The sequence below is a fragment of the Varanus komodoensis genome, unplaced genomic scaffold (genome assembly GCF_004798865.1).
Source record: "Varanus komodoensis strain SLA01 unplaced genomic scaffold, ASM479886v1 scaffold28, whole genome shotgun sequence".
Lineage (NCBI taxonomy): Eukaryota > Metazoa > Chordata > Lepidosauria > Squamata > Varanidae > Varanus > Varanus komodoensis.
Window position 1 is genome coordinate 3505816 of NW_025335727.1, and position 15113 is coordinate 3520928.

At 39.7% G+C, this 15113-nt stretch overlaps 1 protein-coding gene across 1 annotated transcript in view; it reads left to right on the forward strand.

Moving 5' to 3' along the window:
- CCDC39 (coiled-coil domain containing 39) overlaps nt 1-15098 on the forward strand; it is a 28463-nt gene extending 13365 nt beyond the window's left edge. The window contains exons 10-20 of the mRNA XM_044434399.1: nt 488-682; nt 1965-2129; nt 2404-2541; nt 2763-2971; nt 5296-5419; nt 6816-6975; nt 8676-8782; nt 10291-10431; nt 10974-11153; nt 12142-12218; nt 14669-15098. Coding sequence (XP_044290334.1) covers nt 488-682; nt 1965-2129; nt 2404-2541; nt 2763-2971; nt 5296-5419; nt 6816-6975; nt 8676-8782; nt 10291-10431; nt 10974-11153; nt 12142-12218; nt 14669-14825 — 1653 coding nt within the window. The 3' untranslated portion in view covers nt 14826-15098. The remainder of the gene's footprint in view (nt 1-487; nt 683-1964; nt 2130-2403; nt 2542-2762; nt 2972-5295; nt 5420-6815; nt 6976-8675; nt 8783-10290; nt 10432-10973; nt 11154-12141; nt 12219-14668) is intronic.
- The last annotated feature ends 15 nt before the right edge of the window (nt 15099-15113 follow it).

Genomic DNA, 15113 nt, shown 5'->3' on the forward strand with positions numbered 1-15113 from the left:
GCTGCCCCCACCTCTCCAGTATCTGTAGGAAAGCAGAGTTGATTTAAATGTGATCCCATTTAAATCAAAACAAATTATATTCTCTTCAGCAGTTCATAATCATTGCATACTGTTTTTCACACTGGTGGATGAGGAGTTGAGAAGTACAAACATATTTAAAACTTTTCCCTCTTAGGGACATAGGTGGCTGTCCATTAGCTAAATTGGATATTCCGGTACTTCAGCAGACATAAAGCATCTAGCTACTAGGAAGAAAGAAACAACTAGATCAGAATGGCCTACCTCTTCAATGAACATGGGGACAGGATGGAGGCTTGGGTACTAGGTAGATACCCCCAAAAGGCATAGGATCATTCAGAGTGTCCAGATGACTAATGTAAAATTTATAAAAATCACACTCCTTTAGTTATTACATTCTCTGAATTTGCAAGAAGATGTATAATACAATATATTTTCTAGCATTCACTTTTATTTTTAATGCCATCAGGAAAAGGAGGCACAGGCAGTGCAGCTGAGAGACACTCATTTCAAGAAAACGAAGGAGCTCAATGCGCTTAAGGAAAATGAGAAGTGTGTCACAGCTGAAATTGATGGACGTCGAGGACAGATAAAAAACCTCCACAGCCGATTGATCCGAGTGGATGCAGAGACACTGAAGCAACAAGAACTCATGTATAATCAGGCAAGGGATGATGCATGCACGTGTGTGTATATGTCTCATTCCAGTTGGCTCTAGAACCTAGCAAGATGCAGTCAGTCACAACAATTATATATAAGTGACTGACCAAACAGAAATAGGCTTAAATTTGGGTGCTAAGTTAAACATTTCAACTTCTGTCTTTGGCAGTAGCACAGCTAGAATTCAAATTAAGCACCAGGAACCAAGAAGATAGTGCTAAGAATGGAAATCATTCTCAGGAAAGGGACATTTTCTACGTATTTTTGTGCTTGTACAGAAAAAGTCCAAATTTAAGACTTGGGAAAGGCCATCACTTGCTAACTCCATCACCTTATTCACTAATCCTTAAAATTTTATGTGTGGCACATGTATCCTTCCTGAGATTTTCTCAATTTGTAGCACTGGCTTCTTGGTTTGAAAGCCATGTGTGTTAATTATGAAGGAAGAGCCACAATATTTAAATGAATAATTTTAAGCTCAACTCTGTTTGGTCTGTCACTTGTTTACATATATTTCCAGTTTGTTTCCCTGTGTATACGTGTTTTCATTATAATTTCTGGTAACAGATTGTATGTTTGTGCATAGAGAAAATATAAAACATTAAAAATGTCTATGAGGTGCTAAGTAGGAATGTGTTGATTGGAGTTCGGCATTACCCCTATACCATTAATCATAGACTCTCTTTACCTGAAATTAAGAATCATTGCTATCAATGAAACCTATTTTTAAAAGAAAACAAAACAAAAATGTCCTTGAAAGTAAATTCCATTTACTTCCAAGTAAATATGCTTTGAATTGGATTGTATGCTTCCCAAATCAGCTTTTTGCTGGGCTCCTCTGAACCATGGCTGCTTAAGGGTAAATTTTTGAAGCAATACAAGAGATGAACATGCCCAAATCCTGTTATTTGTTAATGGGATTTATATGCATAACTCCTATACAGCACTTTGAAAATTTACCCCTCTCTATCAGCATATACTGGTAGTGGTAAGATTGCTCCACAGCTGTAAGCCTCCCTAGAGCAGACTCTGGGCTGGGAATGCTTTGTTATATTTTCAGAAGATTACTTGTGAGCCAGCATCCTATACCAGCCATGCTCAGAGTCTACAAATGAGAAGGCCTATAGGCCAGAAACAATTGTAAAATAACAATAACTTAATTAGGTGCCTGCCCTAAAGCTATCTTTTTGTGTGTTGATATTTTAGCACTTATAGAATTGGCTGTAATTGTTCGTTTTTCAGCCTCTCCATTAATTTTATTTCTTGCTTTAAAATATTTTTAACAGGATTTTTATATACAGCAAGTGGAGAGAAGACTGTCACGCTTGCAGGGGGAGCTTAACACAGATGAGAGGCAAGTTTTAGAAGCAAAAGTTGCTGAACTTACAAAGATAGCAGATGAAAAGAAACAGGCATACAATATTTTGCAAGCACAGCAGAAGAAACTTCAGGTATGTAACTTTTGCAGCTCTTGGGATGTTAGCTGTTTTTTAAAATCTGAAACAGTGATTAATATGTAGCCTAGGGAACAGCCTAATGAAGATCTATCTTCAAAACTAAACAATTTTGGCAGGGGGTTGCCTAGCAGTACCTCAGGACCTGGTCCTGCTGTCCTCAGAGTACAGAAGGCATGACTTCAGGTCTAGCTATCCTGTGCCTACTCACAAATGCCTGGAGCAGTGTTCTTGACTAAGCTAAAAGTGATGCTTTCTGCTTTCTTTCCAGAATGACATACATTTTATCAAGTTGGCTATGAATAAGACTGGAGAAGAAATGGCTGGCTTGAGTACCAGAGTAGATGAGCTAAACCTTTTCACAGACAAATCAGAGAAATTATTAAAAAAAGCCAGGGCAGATAAACAGGTGAGGTAATGAATTTTTCAAATACATACATAAGTGCAGCATTGCTCCCTCAAACAAGCGCTTGGTATGTTTGCACTGTCAGGATGTCCTTGCACATCAGTTGCTTTCTCAGAATTCTGGACATTCAGAAGTCACATTATTCATTGCTTTCAAAATAAAAGTGACATTTCATAATATGATGGATTTGGTAGTGAATGTTCTTCTTGTTTTGGCAATTGAAGGATTTAATGATTGAAGACAATCTCCTAAAGCTGGAACTGAAACGTGTAAGAGATACACTATACAATAAGGCTGAGAATGTTCTCTCACTTGAAAAACGGAAGCAACAGTTAAAAACAGCAATGGAGGAAAGAACTGCGGACATCAAAGTTCATAAGGCAATGCTTGAGACGCAGATGAGAATAATCGAGCAGGAGCGTCAAACTTTGAGGTCAATATGCTATGTACTATATGAACATGGGAATGGATTTCACTTTTAGACGTGTACAATATTGAAGGAATTTATTGCATTTGCAAAAGCCAATTTCATACTACCCTCCTCTTCCAACCTGGCCAATGGCTAATAATAATAGTTTTAGCAGCCTGTTTGCCATACAGACATCCCTTTAAACTCCATGGAAAAAGTCTTTGCGATCTATTTCTCAGGCTGGCTTATATTGCTCATGCTGGCAGTAGGTGAGGTATATTTTTTAGCACCCTGGCTCTAGTTCAAATTGGACAACACTTCCATTTACTTATCTATTGCGTTTCCCCCATTTCCTCTGAGAAGCTCAGAAGCCCCTTCCTTTATCCTTCCATATAAGTCTAATGTGGGATTGGGGTGAGAGAACATGACTGGTCCAAAGTCAACCCAGTAAGCCTCATGGCTGAGTGGGAATTTGAACCTAGGGATTCCCAGTCCTTGTCTGGCATTCTAACCTCTCTGCCTCTTAGGTCTCCAACCTTTTTGGCCCTGTGGGGTCCACCAGCACAAAATGGTTCCCATAGAGGATGTGGCTAGTCACATAATGGTTGCTGTGGGCTCCTGACTATTTGAAACTGAACTAAAGAGGATGGGCAGAAGAAATAGTGAGGCTGAGAAAGGGGGGCAGTAGGAACCCAAAAGAATACTGTGAGGTACTGGGGGGGGGGGCAAGGCTAGAGGATAGAAAAGGTGAGAAAGTAGATTGTCCTAACATTTGCCAGGGGTTTCCTTAACACATGGATTTTGAAGGAGGCAGGTTGGAGAGAGCTTTGTTAAGAGCCATTGAAGATCCCAAGAGCACTGCATTAGGTACTCTGCACCATGCTGTGGAAACTTTTAAACTTGGCTTTACTGATGTACAGTTTGCCTACTTGGCTGCTTTCAATTCCTGATAGGAACCTCCTAATACAGGAACACGGCTGAAGCAAACACATCATTAACACATACTCTTAACCAGTGTTCTGCTATCAGGAGCCTGCTTTTACATATGGCAAAAATGGGCCCAGAAATGTTTGCTCAAATATTACAAAGACAGGAGCTGCAAAGGCCTGTTTTCTGCAACTTTAAGTCATTGGGAAGTAAGAATCTGTACAGCGGGTGGTTAAATCCAACTGGGAAATGAACACTCAACCAACTGATTTGGAAGCCTTTCCTTTCCGCCCCCCTTTTCCATCTACAGCCCACGCAATAGGAAATTAGAGTGATTTAGTGTGACTGGAGCTTAACCCCTCACCAAGCAGGCAGACTCTGTGTTTTTCCTTTGATAATTACATGACTAATTGGCACTTGCATATAATTTGATTTGGGGTTGTTTCCTGCTGTTGCTTATTCTCTTCTGGCAGTGGCAATATTAAGATACAATCAGCAGGGGGCACCTTTTGCAGCTGTAAAACTAAAATGCCAAAACTTTAAATATTTGGGTAAGGTTCCTTGGATAGCTGCTCCCCATGATGCAAGAATTTGCAATGTAATGTCATATTTGTCTCCCTCTGTGTGGGGCTTGAGAAGATTTGTGAGTTGGGAGGACAGGGTGACAACAGTAGTTAGTAAACTGTCACTAGCAAAAAAAAGAGGTGACACATCATTCTACTATGGAGATTGTGAGCTCTCCTAGGAAGCAAGAGCTCCCCCAAAGGGTGCTTCCATACAGGCAGTTTTTTACAAACTCTGTTGCTGATAATACCATGAGAAGGCAATGCAAGCTGTATGTTATCCCACAATCTGTTATGTGTTGTTCTCGTTTAAACACCCGTGCATTTAAGAACATCCTGATGTTTGCTGCTTCTAAAATGCAGCTTTGTGAGGGGACAATTATCTGCCCAAATGGCCCACTCAGGTTGCTTGTCCTTAGAAGATTTGACTGCTAAGATTTTATTGTAGGTATTCATAATATGTAGTTGTGATTTTAGCAGTCAGTCACAGGAAAATCAAACAAGAAGAGAATGTTCCAAACAAAGCTTCCCTAAGCTTACATGGAGTTTCCCGGTCCATGCAGAAGGGTTCCTAGGGACACCCAGTCTCAGTGGAATATAAATCCTCAGCACTGCCCATTAGCCCTGTATCCAAGTGTAATGATTGGAAGGTAGTAACTTGGATTCTTCTAGACATATCCCCCACAACCAACAAAAAGGATCATTTGAAGAAATTCACAGATGACTTACATGTCCCTGACCCATGCATTTGACTTCTTAGGGAAGGTTAGCCCTCAATTTGAGAACTGTGAATTATCTGTTTCTTTTTCTGTCAGATGCCTGGGTTAATTTGTCTTTGAATTTCCCCTCTCAAACCAGTTTTGAGTTTCATGAGCGACTAAGTAAAATTGAGAAACTGAAGAGCAGATACGAAATTGTTACCGTTGTTATGATGCCCCCAGAAGGAGAAGAGGAGAAGACTCATACCTATTATGTCATCAAGGTAAACTTAGACTTAGAGCTGGAGGAGGCCATTTAAGCCATCAAGTCTAACCCCCTGCTCAGCTCAGGAATCCAGCTTAAAATATCCCGGATGGATGGTTGCCCAGTCTTTGCCTGAACATACCCTGTGATGGAAAGTCCATCACCTCCCGAACAGTTGGTTCCATTAACCTGATTTGCATAACAACAACACACCAGGAATAACCAGCCATAGTGAGCTGGTGTGACTGCCAAACCTTGGCATGTTTTTGGCAGGATATCTTATTTTTTCACAGATAAGCCATTTGGGGCACCTATGGCCACTTCTAGGGGTTATTTGGGCCCATGATGAACTGTTGGTTTTCTGAACTCAGCAGGGTGATCTTATCACCAGTTTTAAATCTGCATTCTTTGCATCTTTCATCATATCCCCCATCATGGGGATTATTGGAGCTCATTTTGTGGCTTTTAGTAAACACACTACTATTCAAACTGTAAACAAAATATGCACGAACATCTTCAGAAGAGAAAAAATAGGCAGTTCCAGAGATAACCATTGCAAAAAATCTATTTCTAATATTTGCCTACATATACTGAAGCAGGGAAGACCGGCACCAGCACTTTAATATAGTTACGGATTCATTTGCTGGATGATGGCTTTGAAAATGTATTTTGCCACCCAGTCTAAATCTTCCATGGGTGGTCAGGGTCTTGTTATACTTTCAGTGTCACCCAGCAAAGAATTTTGCTTTTACAGAGCTTTAAAGGCTAAGGTGTACATACAAAGTCCTTAGAAGGATTTGAAATTGTGGAAGGTGGAAGGTGTATCCAAAATATTTGAAAACAACTTTGTAAACTTCGGTAGGCCAACTAGAATCAAATAACTTTTGACTAGGTTTGAAACAAAAGTATCCATTATTGAAGTACAGGTTGAGTAAACTGCAGTCTAGCCCACCTTTGCCTTCTTTGACCTCTTTTTCTCCCATTTTTTTTCCAAAACTGATTAGTGTTTTTTTCTAAAGTATTTCCCATGTTTCCCCTGTTTGTTTCCCCTGTAGAAACAGGGGCAGTAGAAAAGCCCTGATGGTCATGTTCAAGTTCAGCATTTTAAAGTTCTTACTACACGGTAGTTCAGCCATATTTCTAGTGCATTTACCCTTTCATCAAAGCCTATAATGCATTCCTTGTGACCTCATAATCAGTTCTTGGCCCAGAATGGAATTCAACAGTGTTTTGATGTTGTGTTTATCTGTTTGCTATTATTTATTTATTCACTCGTTTCATTTCTATACCATCTGTCCCAAATTTCTCTAATGAAATTTCATTAATAAATACCCAAGTAAAGGGCATTCTCAAAATATGGGGGCTTGGTTATTCATGTTGGAATTCTAAATTCTAATATGTTATTTCATTTCAAGGCTGCCCAGGAAAAGGAAGATCTTCAGCGTGAAGGGGATACTTTGGATGCAAAGATCCAGCAAGCTGAGAAAGAATGTGTAGCCCTAGAGAATACTCTGCATGTGCTTAACAGCTGCAACAGCAATTATCGAAACTCTTTTAAGAAAGTTACAGAGAAAAGTAAGCAGGTTCTAGCTGTGTGTGAAAGGCAGAACATTTGAGACACAAAAATAATGGAGTTAGGGAAGGGCTAACTGCACTGACATAAGCAAATTGAAATGTAATGTACATGATGCCTTTTGAAGTGGGACAGAAAGCTGACACAGATAAAACTTGTGTGATGCAGAGATAGAAGGCTTTAGAGTAGGTGGGGGGCATCTAGTTCAATGTCCTATGCAGTCACAAGGCTCATCAGGTGGTTATGGTCACATAGGAAGACCTGGCTCAAAAGGCTGATGCTAGGATGCATAAGGAAAGCTATAAATGGAGAAGGGATAGAAAGAATGGATGTGTTTATGTTCAATATGCATTTTAATGCCTTTTTACAAGTAACTGAACATTTTATATATTCACTTGATATACCTTTAAACTACCCAGTATTGAAAGTTCTCTAGGTGATGTACATAACATCAAAACATACAGTATTAATATTAAAACACAACAAAAAGAGCTCAGCATAACACCAAGATAAAACCAGCAGCTATAAATAAAACCATTGCTACATTATACAGCCAAATAACCAGCTGCAGAGTATATCACTTAAGGCACTAAAACAGTTCTTAAAGTGCCTGCAGGAATGAAAAAGATGCAAGTGGTTGGAGAGATTAGGAACACTGTAGGACTGCCATGGAGAAACAAAGTGCCTGTAAGGACTGCCTGTAATTTACAGAAGCCATTAGAATTTCTAAATTACTTTGTCCATTTGACAGCCTTCTTACCACATACCTTCTTTTACCCTTTGCTCAGCCCATTGCACTGGAGCCAGAACCTCTCTGCATACTTCAGTAGCATGGTACTTGGGCTGACTGGACCAAAAATTACATGGAAACAGTAATACTAGATTGCTAAGTGGCCCAAAATATAAGGAAGGCGTGTCCTGGTATTTAAACAACTCCACCAGCTGTTCATTCATTTTAAAGGAAAGGTGTTGAAAGAATAAGCAAGCTGACAGACAGTGGAAGATGGTTCTATTTGTGAGAAAAACCAAATTGTCTAATCACCAGACTGAAATACCACATTCCCCTTTCATTTGTATCCGAATGTTACAATACTGTTTTTAAGTAGCTCCTGGGAGAGCATTTTGCTGATAACTTTTGCTCCCTCTGCTGGCTCTGTTATTACCATGTGGTCTTCATAAATAAGCTATAGGGTTCCCTGCAAGACTACAAGTCAGGTAGTTTAAAAGAGAAACACAATTTTCTAAAAATAAAGGAAGGTTTGCTTTTTAAGTCTTTGGGCTGAGCAGCAAAACTGACTATAAACCACGGTGAAGCAGTGGCCTGGTTTGCATGATTGCAGAGTGGTTAATAAGCTACACTGGCATTTTAACCACATTGTGTGTGCTAGTTACATGCTGGAGACTTTAGCATAGCAACCTGGGTCACATCATGTGAATGTGGCCAGGTTAACAAGCTTTGTAAAAACTATGAGCCACAGTGGCTAATTTCTCACTCAGATCACGTGAACCAGACAGGCATGTTCATAGGCTGCCCAATTTCTTACATCATATAACTTACTTATTTCTGTATGTTTCTCTTTTTGATAAACTGCTTTTGAAGTGCAACCTTTCTGATAAATTGGAAGTGAGAGTCATGCAGACTCCCTGCCAGGAGTGCATACTCTGTCCAGCATCCAGCACTAACTCAAGAGTGTTTTTACAGGTGAGGAACATGGGGAGAAGGTAAAACTGGAAGAAGAGAAAAGAGCTGCTGATGAGAAATACCGATATAAGAGAAGGCAGATCAAAGAGCTTCAGGAGGATATTCAGGTAAAGAGACTTTGGTTTTTAGCTCAAGCTGCAGGCACCAAAATCCTTATCCAGATTTAAACTTTGATAAGAACATCATCACCATGTCTGTCCACTGGGTAGAACCACCCATGCCTTGCAGAATACTGTCTTCCCATCCATTTCTAGGTTGCTTTTCTAGATATCTAATTCTGTGGGTGTTCTAAGAATAGTCATGCAAACCCCAGATACTCTTTCTGGACTGGTTGTGGTTAGCAGAAGTCAAATTTAGATGCAGTTTGAAATTAAAAGCTTTGATGTTTCTGCTCTGTTTTTATTTTGAGTGAATCAGGAAGATAACTTCAACTGTCTTTCAAGTCAATATGAAAGTAGATAATGTAATGGACTGATTTGGGCTCAGATCCAGCTTTAGCAATGGATGTACTGGAATATCTTTGCAACCAGCACACTCTCTAGTTACTTTCAGGGTACTTATTAAACCTTGCATGGATTATACAGCATTTTATGAATGTGCCCAAAGCAGAACATGGAGAATTTTCCTTTGTGAATTCTCCTCATTTGCTAGACAGTGGTCCATGCACTGAGTGTTGTCTGCTCTGTTCAGCAGGAGGCAGGATCTTAATTAAGTAAGGCCAGATTTTTCTCCTGCTTCCACACTCCACTTAGCGCATGAACAGATGTAGGTGAACAGCAGACCAGCCAGGTCTGCTGACTCCAAGTGGAAAGTGGTGCAGAGGGGAACCCTTGGTTACTTGCAGCCTGACATTGGGAAGAACAGTGGGGACGTCTGCACAGGGCAGATCTTGGAAGACAAATTTTACCTTGGGGTTATTCAGGGAGGTTGCAGGTTCCTGGCTTATGGAGGCACTGCTATTTATATACACAAATGTCGGTGCACGTAGTACTCATATGCAGAGTTGGTGCACTGTAATATTGGGTGTTTGGGGCATACACACATTTTGTTGTACAGACAAGGGGTCCAGGTCAAACCTGACAGCAAACAGTAATATTTGATGAGGGCTGGGCAAGCCAGACAGCTATAGGGTTGATGAATCCCATAAACCTACCCAACTTGGTACTGTCCCAGCATTTGTGATCATAGGACATGCTAGCTGGGGCTGATGGAAGCTGAAGTCCAGAGCATCTTGAGGGCAGCAATTTGGCTTTACAGATTCTTCACAGACCCTGCTAATTGCATGTGTTTATATTTTGATCTGATTTTATTCAGAACTGGCATCTGACTTGGTACATTATCTTAAAATGTTCAAAGATAGGATATTTAAAATGCAAATAAATAATTGCTTAAGCTCTATCCTAACACCTTCTTTGAATATCAGGCTACTGTGCTTGATTTGCAGATCAGTTATAATTCCAGAAAGAGAGCATTCTCAAGCATATACTGTCTTTACTTTATTGCACGAATTCAGAAAATTTTATTTATTTATTTATTTATTAAAACATTTTTATGCTACCCCATTCGCCGAAGCCTCAAAAATGCTTCAAAACAATGTATTATTTTTTTCCTCCAGTCAATGCAGGGTACTCAAGATATGCTTATGAAAGATGAGGCTCTCATCAATGAAAAAATAAGAGATAAACAAGCAAGAATATCGCGGTTAACCAAAGAAATAGATGATCAGAAGCCCAAACTGGAAAGAGTCACTAAACAGGTTGGTTTTAGCTAACAGCGAACAACAGGTTTAGCTCTTATTTGGTGCATGTTCCTGTGGCCTCCCATTTTTGTCTAGCCGGCCATAGGATTATTTGGAGCCACAGCTCTGAGGTCTTGTCCCACCTTCCTCCATCTGATCCAGAAAGACCTATGCCAGATGCCTCCTTGGGCCTTGGAGAAACAGGCCAGGAGTAGGGGAGGCTGACACCTACATTGATTACTAGCTGCACCCTAGCCTCCTTCCCTCCCTGGTGCTCAACCTGGAGAGCTGAGAACAACCATCTAAAGAATTACATGGCACAAGATGTGGTGGCAGTGGAGATAGCTATTGCATGTTGCTCCATGCACTGGATGAATGTGTCTGAGTTTGGAGGCTTACGTGCGTCAAGAGGAAGAGATTGCACCCTTAGAGTACAATAAAATTATGGACTTGGAGGTCAAGATGATCAGTTATTACCAAATCATATACCATAAAGATTAACCAACTAAAAGCTAATTGTTATCTTACCATCTATTAAACAATGTTTGACATTTCTAAAGGTTTCTCGACTATCCAGAGAGATCCGAGCATTGAAGAACACTCAGTCAGAAACACACGAAGAACATGATATTGAATTCCGTGCACTGAAAGATTTCAGCAGATCCATAGATAAAATGCTGATTGATATTTCAGAAGCAAATCCAGATTTAAACACAGCCTTTCAGAGACACTTTGAACAGGTACTGTTTATTTCTTCTTGGCTCAACCGTTTGTTTAATTTACTTCAGTCATTTGTGAGCCAGTGTGGTGTAGTGGTTAAGAGCATGAGACTGGGACTCAGACGATCTGGGTTCTAGTCCCCACTCGGCCATGGAGCCAACTGGGTGACTTTGGGCCAGTCACAGACTCTCAGCCCAACCTACCTCACAGGGTTGTTGTTGTGAGGATAACATGGAGGAGGGGAATGACGTAAGCTGCCTTGAGCCCTTTGCAGGAAAAAGGCAGGATATAAATCGAAAAATAAATAAAATTTGCATGTACTATTCCCCAGCAATTGCATTGGGATTTTATATAGCCATGGCACCATGCTGCATTCTTTTCAACACTCCTTCTAGTGTTGCCAACAAGAAGTTCAGGAAATTCTGCTTCTAGTTTTCTGTTAACTGCAGCTTGCAGTCCTAGGAACCCAACAAACTGGACAATTTTAATTATGGTTAGTGGGATCTAGGCTACTTGAAACCAGTTTACAAAGCTAGATTATTTCCACTTAAAAAAGTAAAAATTAACCACAGATAAGGGCTGAAATGCAATGGAAAAACTGTAATTAAGCTTAAACTGAAGCTTCCAGTCTCCTTACAGCCATATAAAAGGAGGGCCATGAGATAGGACAGTGAGGTAGTTCATACAGGCTTATTTATTTGATGTCTATACTACCCCACAGCTGAGGCTTCACACAGTTCATAAAAACAGGTGATGAAAACAAAAATCAGAAAAAACATTTTAAAATCGAAAGAACAGTTTAAAAAGCTAATACACTCAAATGAGCCCTGCCCCGCCAAAAAATGTATGTGGTTGTAGAGTTCAGAGCTCACCACTTCCTCTCTGTTGAGTTTAGTCTGATCAGGCTCACCCATGTCATGCTGAACTATATGGCTATTTCAGACTAATATTCTAATAGGAAAACTGTGTTCTATGCACATTCTTTTTGTGTTTTGTTTTTACTTTTAGGCTTCCATACAGATTTCTTCAACATCATCTCATCCTAGCCTTCGATCATCTGCTCATAGCACATCATCTTCAGGCGTGTAAGTATAAGAAAAAGCAATTACATTTTTCACTTGGAATTGTGACTACAGCAGCGCTGCAGTAGCACAGGCATGGTTTATGTCTGCAAGTTCACTCAGTTTCCCTGACAGGTCACTTGGCAGGGGCTGAAAAAAAATAATTACAATGACTCACAAGTTCAGCCAAAAAATAAAAGAGTTGAACTATCAACAGTGGAAGACAGTCTGCAGACAGTTTTGCCTGTCAATACTGTAGGCAGAGCTCCTTTTATTGAAAAAGTTTTAGTTTTTGCCTTCTGACTAGAGAGCAGGCACCTTCAATTTAGACAGCTTTCCAGCAAGCAGAGAAAGAACAAATTTAGTAAGAAAATTTAGTACCCAAATGAAACTGGAAATGAGGTTTGTTAAGGCCTGCGAAGGCAACGCTGTGCAAGATTCATGCCAAGAACAAATAAAAATATAGTACATGTTAATTTACATGTGGCAAATATTTACATAACTAGAAGAAATATCCAATTAAAATTGTATTGAATTCTGGCTAATTTTCTTGCCTGGGGAGGCTAATGACTTCTGTGTTGGTGGAGCTTCTCATCCATTGCAGCTCCTGTAAGCTTAAAATAAAAGATATAATGGATGAAGAAATCCACTGCTTGCTTGCTTTCAGAACAGAATTATGCATTTAAAAATTACCTTCCACCCTGAGCCTTCTAGGGGGAGTGCCTGGAACCAGCAAAGCATTTTCTGGCATTTACCAATTAACCGCAAACTGAACAGAGAATCCTTGCAAGGGAAATTGTGGGAATGCATTGTAGACTATAATAACCCATGCTCTGCTGCAAACTTGCATAATTAGTAGGAAGTAACTTCAATTAAACACAGTGGGATTTCCTTAAGAATAAATTCTTAATTTCTCCTGAAACCTATCACCAGTACACATAACAATAGAAAAATACCTTAGGACTAGATGATGTTGGTTTCCTGCTTCTGGCCTCTGGGCTAGGTGAGGAGCCAGAGAGAACGTAGTGCTCACTTGATTCAAAATTTATTTATATGTAGTTTCTGAGATTCTAGAACTTTGTAAACAGTTGTTCTAATTTCTTGAAATACTAAAATATACACTAAATGATACAGGAGGTTTCTAGGAAATTCCTCATCAAAAAATTTTTAAAGTAACAAAATGCATTGTTTAATATCTATGTTAGGACTGTTCAAGATTCCTAATAAAGGCATTGCCCAGCTCCAGATTTCTAATGGACTAGCAAGATCACCTTTGTTTTTGGTTGGCTGTTTTCTAAATTACCCAGTTATCAATCCCCAGGTTTCTGTCTTGATCCAGATATTGAATCTTCAGGACATATTTGGCCAGTTGGAGTTCTGAGCACATTTAGTAAGACAAGGGCAATCCGATCTACAATCACCTTGAAGTAGATCCCATTGAACTCAGTATAACTTCTGAGTCAGCATGCTTAGGCTTATGCAATAAATTGCTGTAATCCTATCCCCCATCCATAAATCTCTCTGTACCCCTACTTGTTTCCCTAGTGCACACAGGGAAGAGGCCAGCTTAGCAGAAGCAAAAAAATAAGGCAGATGTCTCTGGCACTCTGTTTGACTTGTGAGCAGCCAATGTGCCTGCCTTTCCTCTTGTCAGGGCCCAGTAGCAGTTAACTGGGAAGGGGTCTGCAGAGTCAGGCACTCTAGAAAAGGTGGGTAGCAGAGGTGGTCTTGGGCAATTTCGGATTCTGGTTTTAATTAGAATAATGAGCAGACTGTGAAGGAAAAAGTGGCTGTCTCCCCTGTAGTTTGAAAGCCTGATGCCCTCATGCTTCACTCCCTATTAGTCTGCCAGAAGAGAAAATCCTGAAGTCTCCTATTAATTGCAAGGCTGCTGAGTTCAGAGGGATGAAGCAGGCTTGTATTAAAATAGATGATGTTAATTGGGGCAGCTCTGCATATCTAGGGCACAGCACACAAGTATTTTATGCAAAAGATGGCCATATTTTTCACGAATTGGCTTTATTTGTTGGAAATTTTGGACTGCAGCTGTTTTTGGCACAAATGTTTTTGTCTTTAAAAAAAGATACTGATTGCAGCCCACTTTAAAAGTAAATGACTTATCTATGCTAACTCAGTTCACTTCAGCACAAGTTAGCACCAGCCAAAAACATAAGTGTGTTTGCTGGGCCAACATAGTTGGTATACTGTCCCTCCAAATCCACATTGTTAATGTTTCAGGAGTGTTCACTGATCCACTGCAGTGCTGTCATCTCATTTGAGCTGCCCGATTTGATTCTGGATTCAGCTAACTCCAAAGCATATCCAAAGTCAGTTGATGAATTTAAAATAGCTGCACCTAAAGAGAATATTGGAGAAGCTATCCTTGATAATACTATAAACAAGTTTTTTGCAGATAACATATAACTAGAAAAATAAAAGCTAAGTAGTGTAATGGCTTTCTTTCTCTCTTCTAGGTCACCTCAGAGTTCAGTTTCATCTTCCAGTCAAGCACAACTTAATATTGTATCTTTGACCCTGAGCCCCAGCCGTGAACCTACTGGTCCACTTTCCTCACGCCCTTCTAGCCATAGTAGTACGTCTACACACTCTGGTAGCAGAAGCTTCAATTAGCATTCAGTATTTCACTAGAGAATGCCTCAGTGCGTTTAAGAAATAGCAGATTTAAATTCTACCCCTTATTTAGTAGTATTTATTAAATTGAAGGATTATTTTATATTTTAAGGTAAGTAGCTAAAAGATTCATTGTAGGTGGTATTTGAACAAGTTGTATCGTTGACAAATTCAATAAATGTTTAAGGAAAATCTTCATGAAATGATTACATCGCTTCCTTTTTCGTTAGTGTGATTAAAAATAACATGTGGCTTTTAAATTTAATATCCCTCCAGGATTTGTAGGAT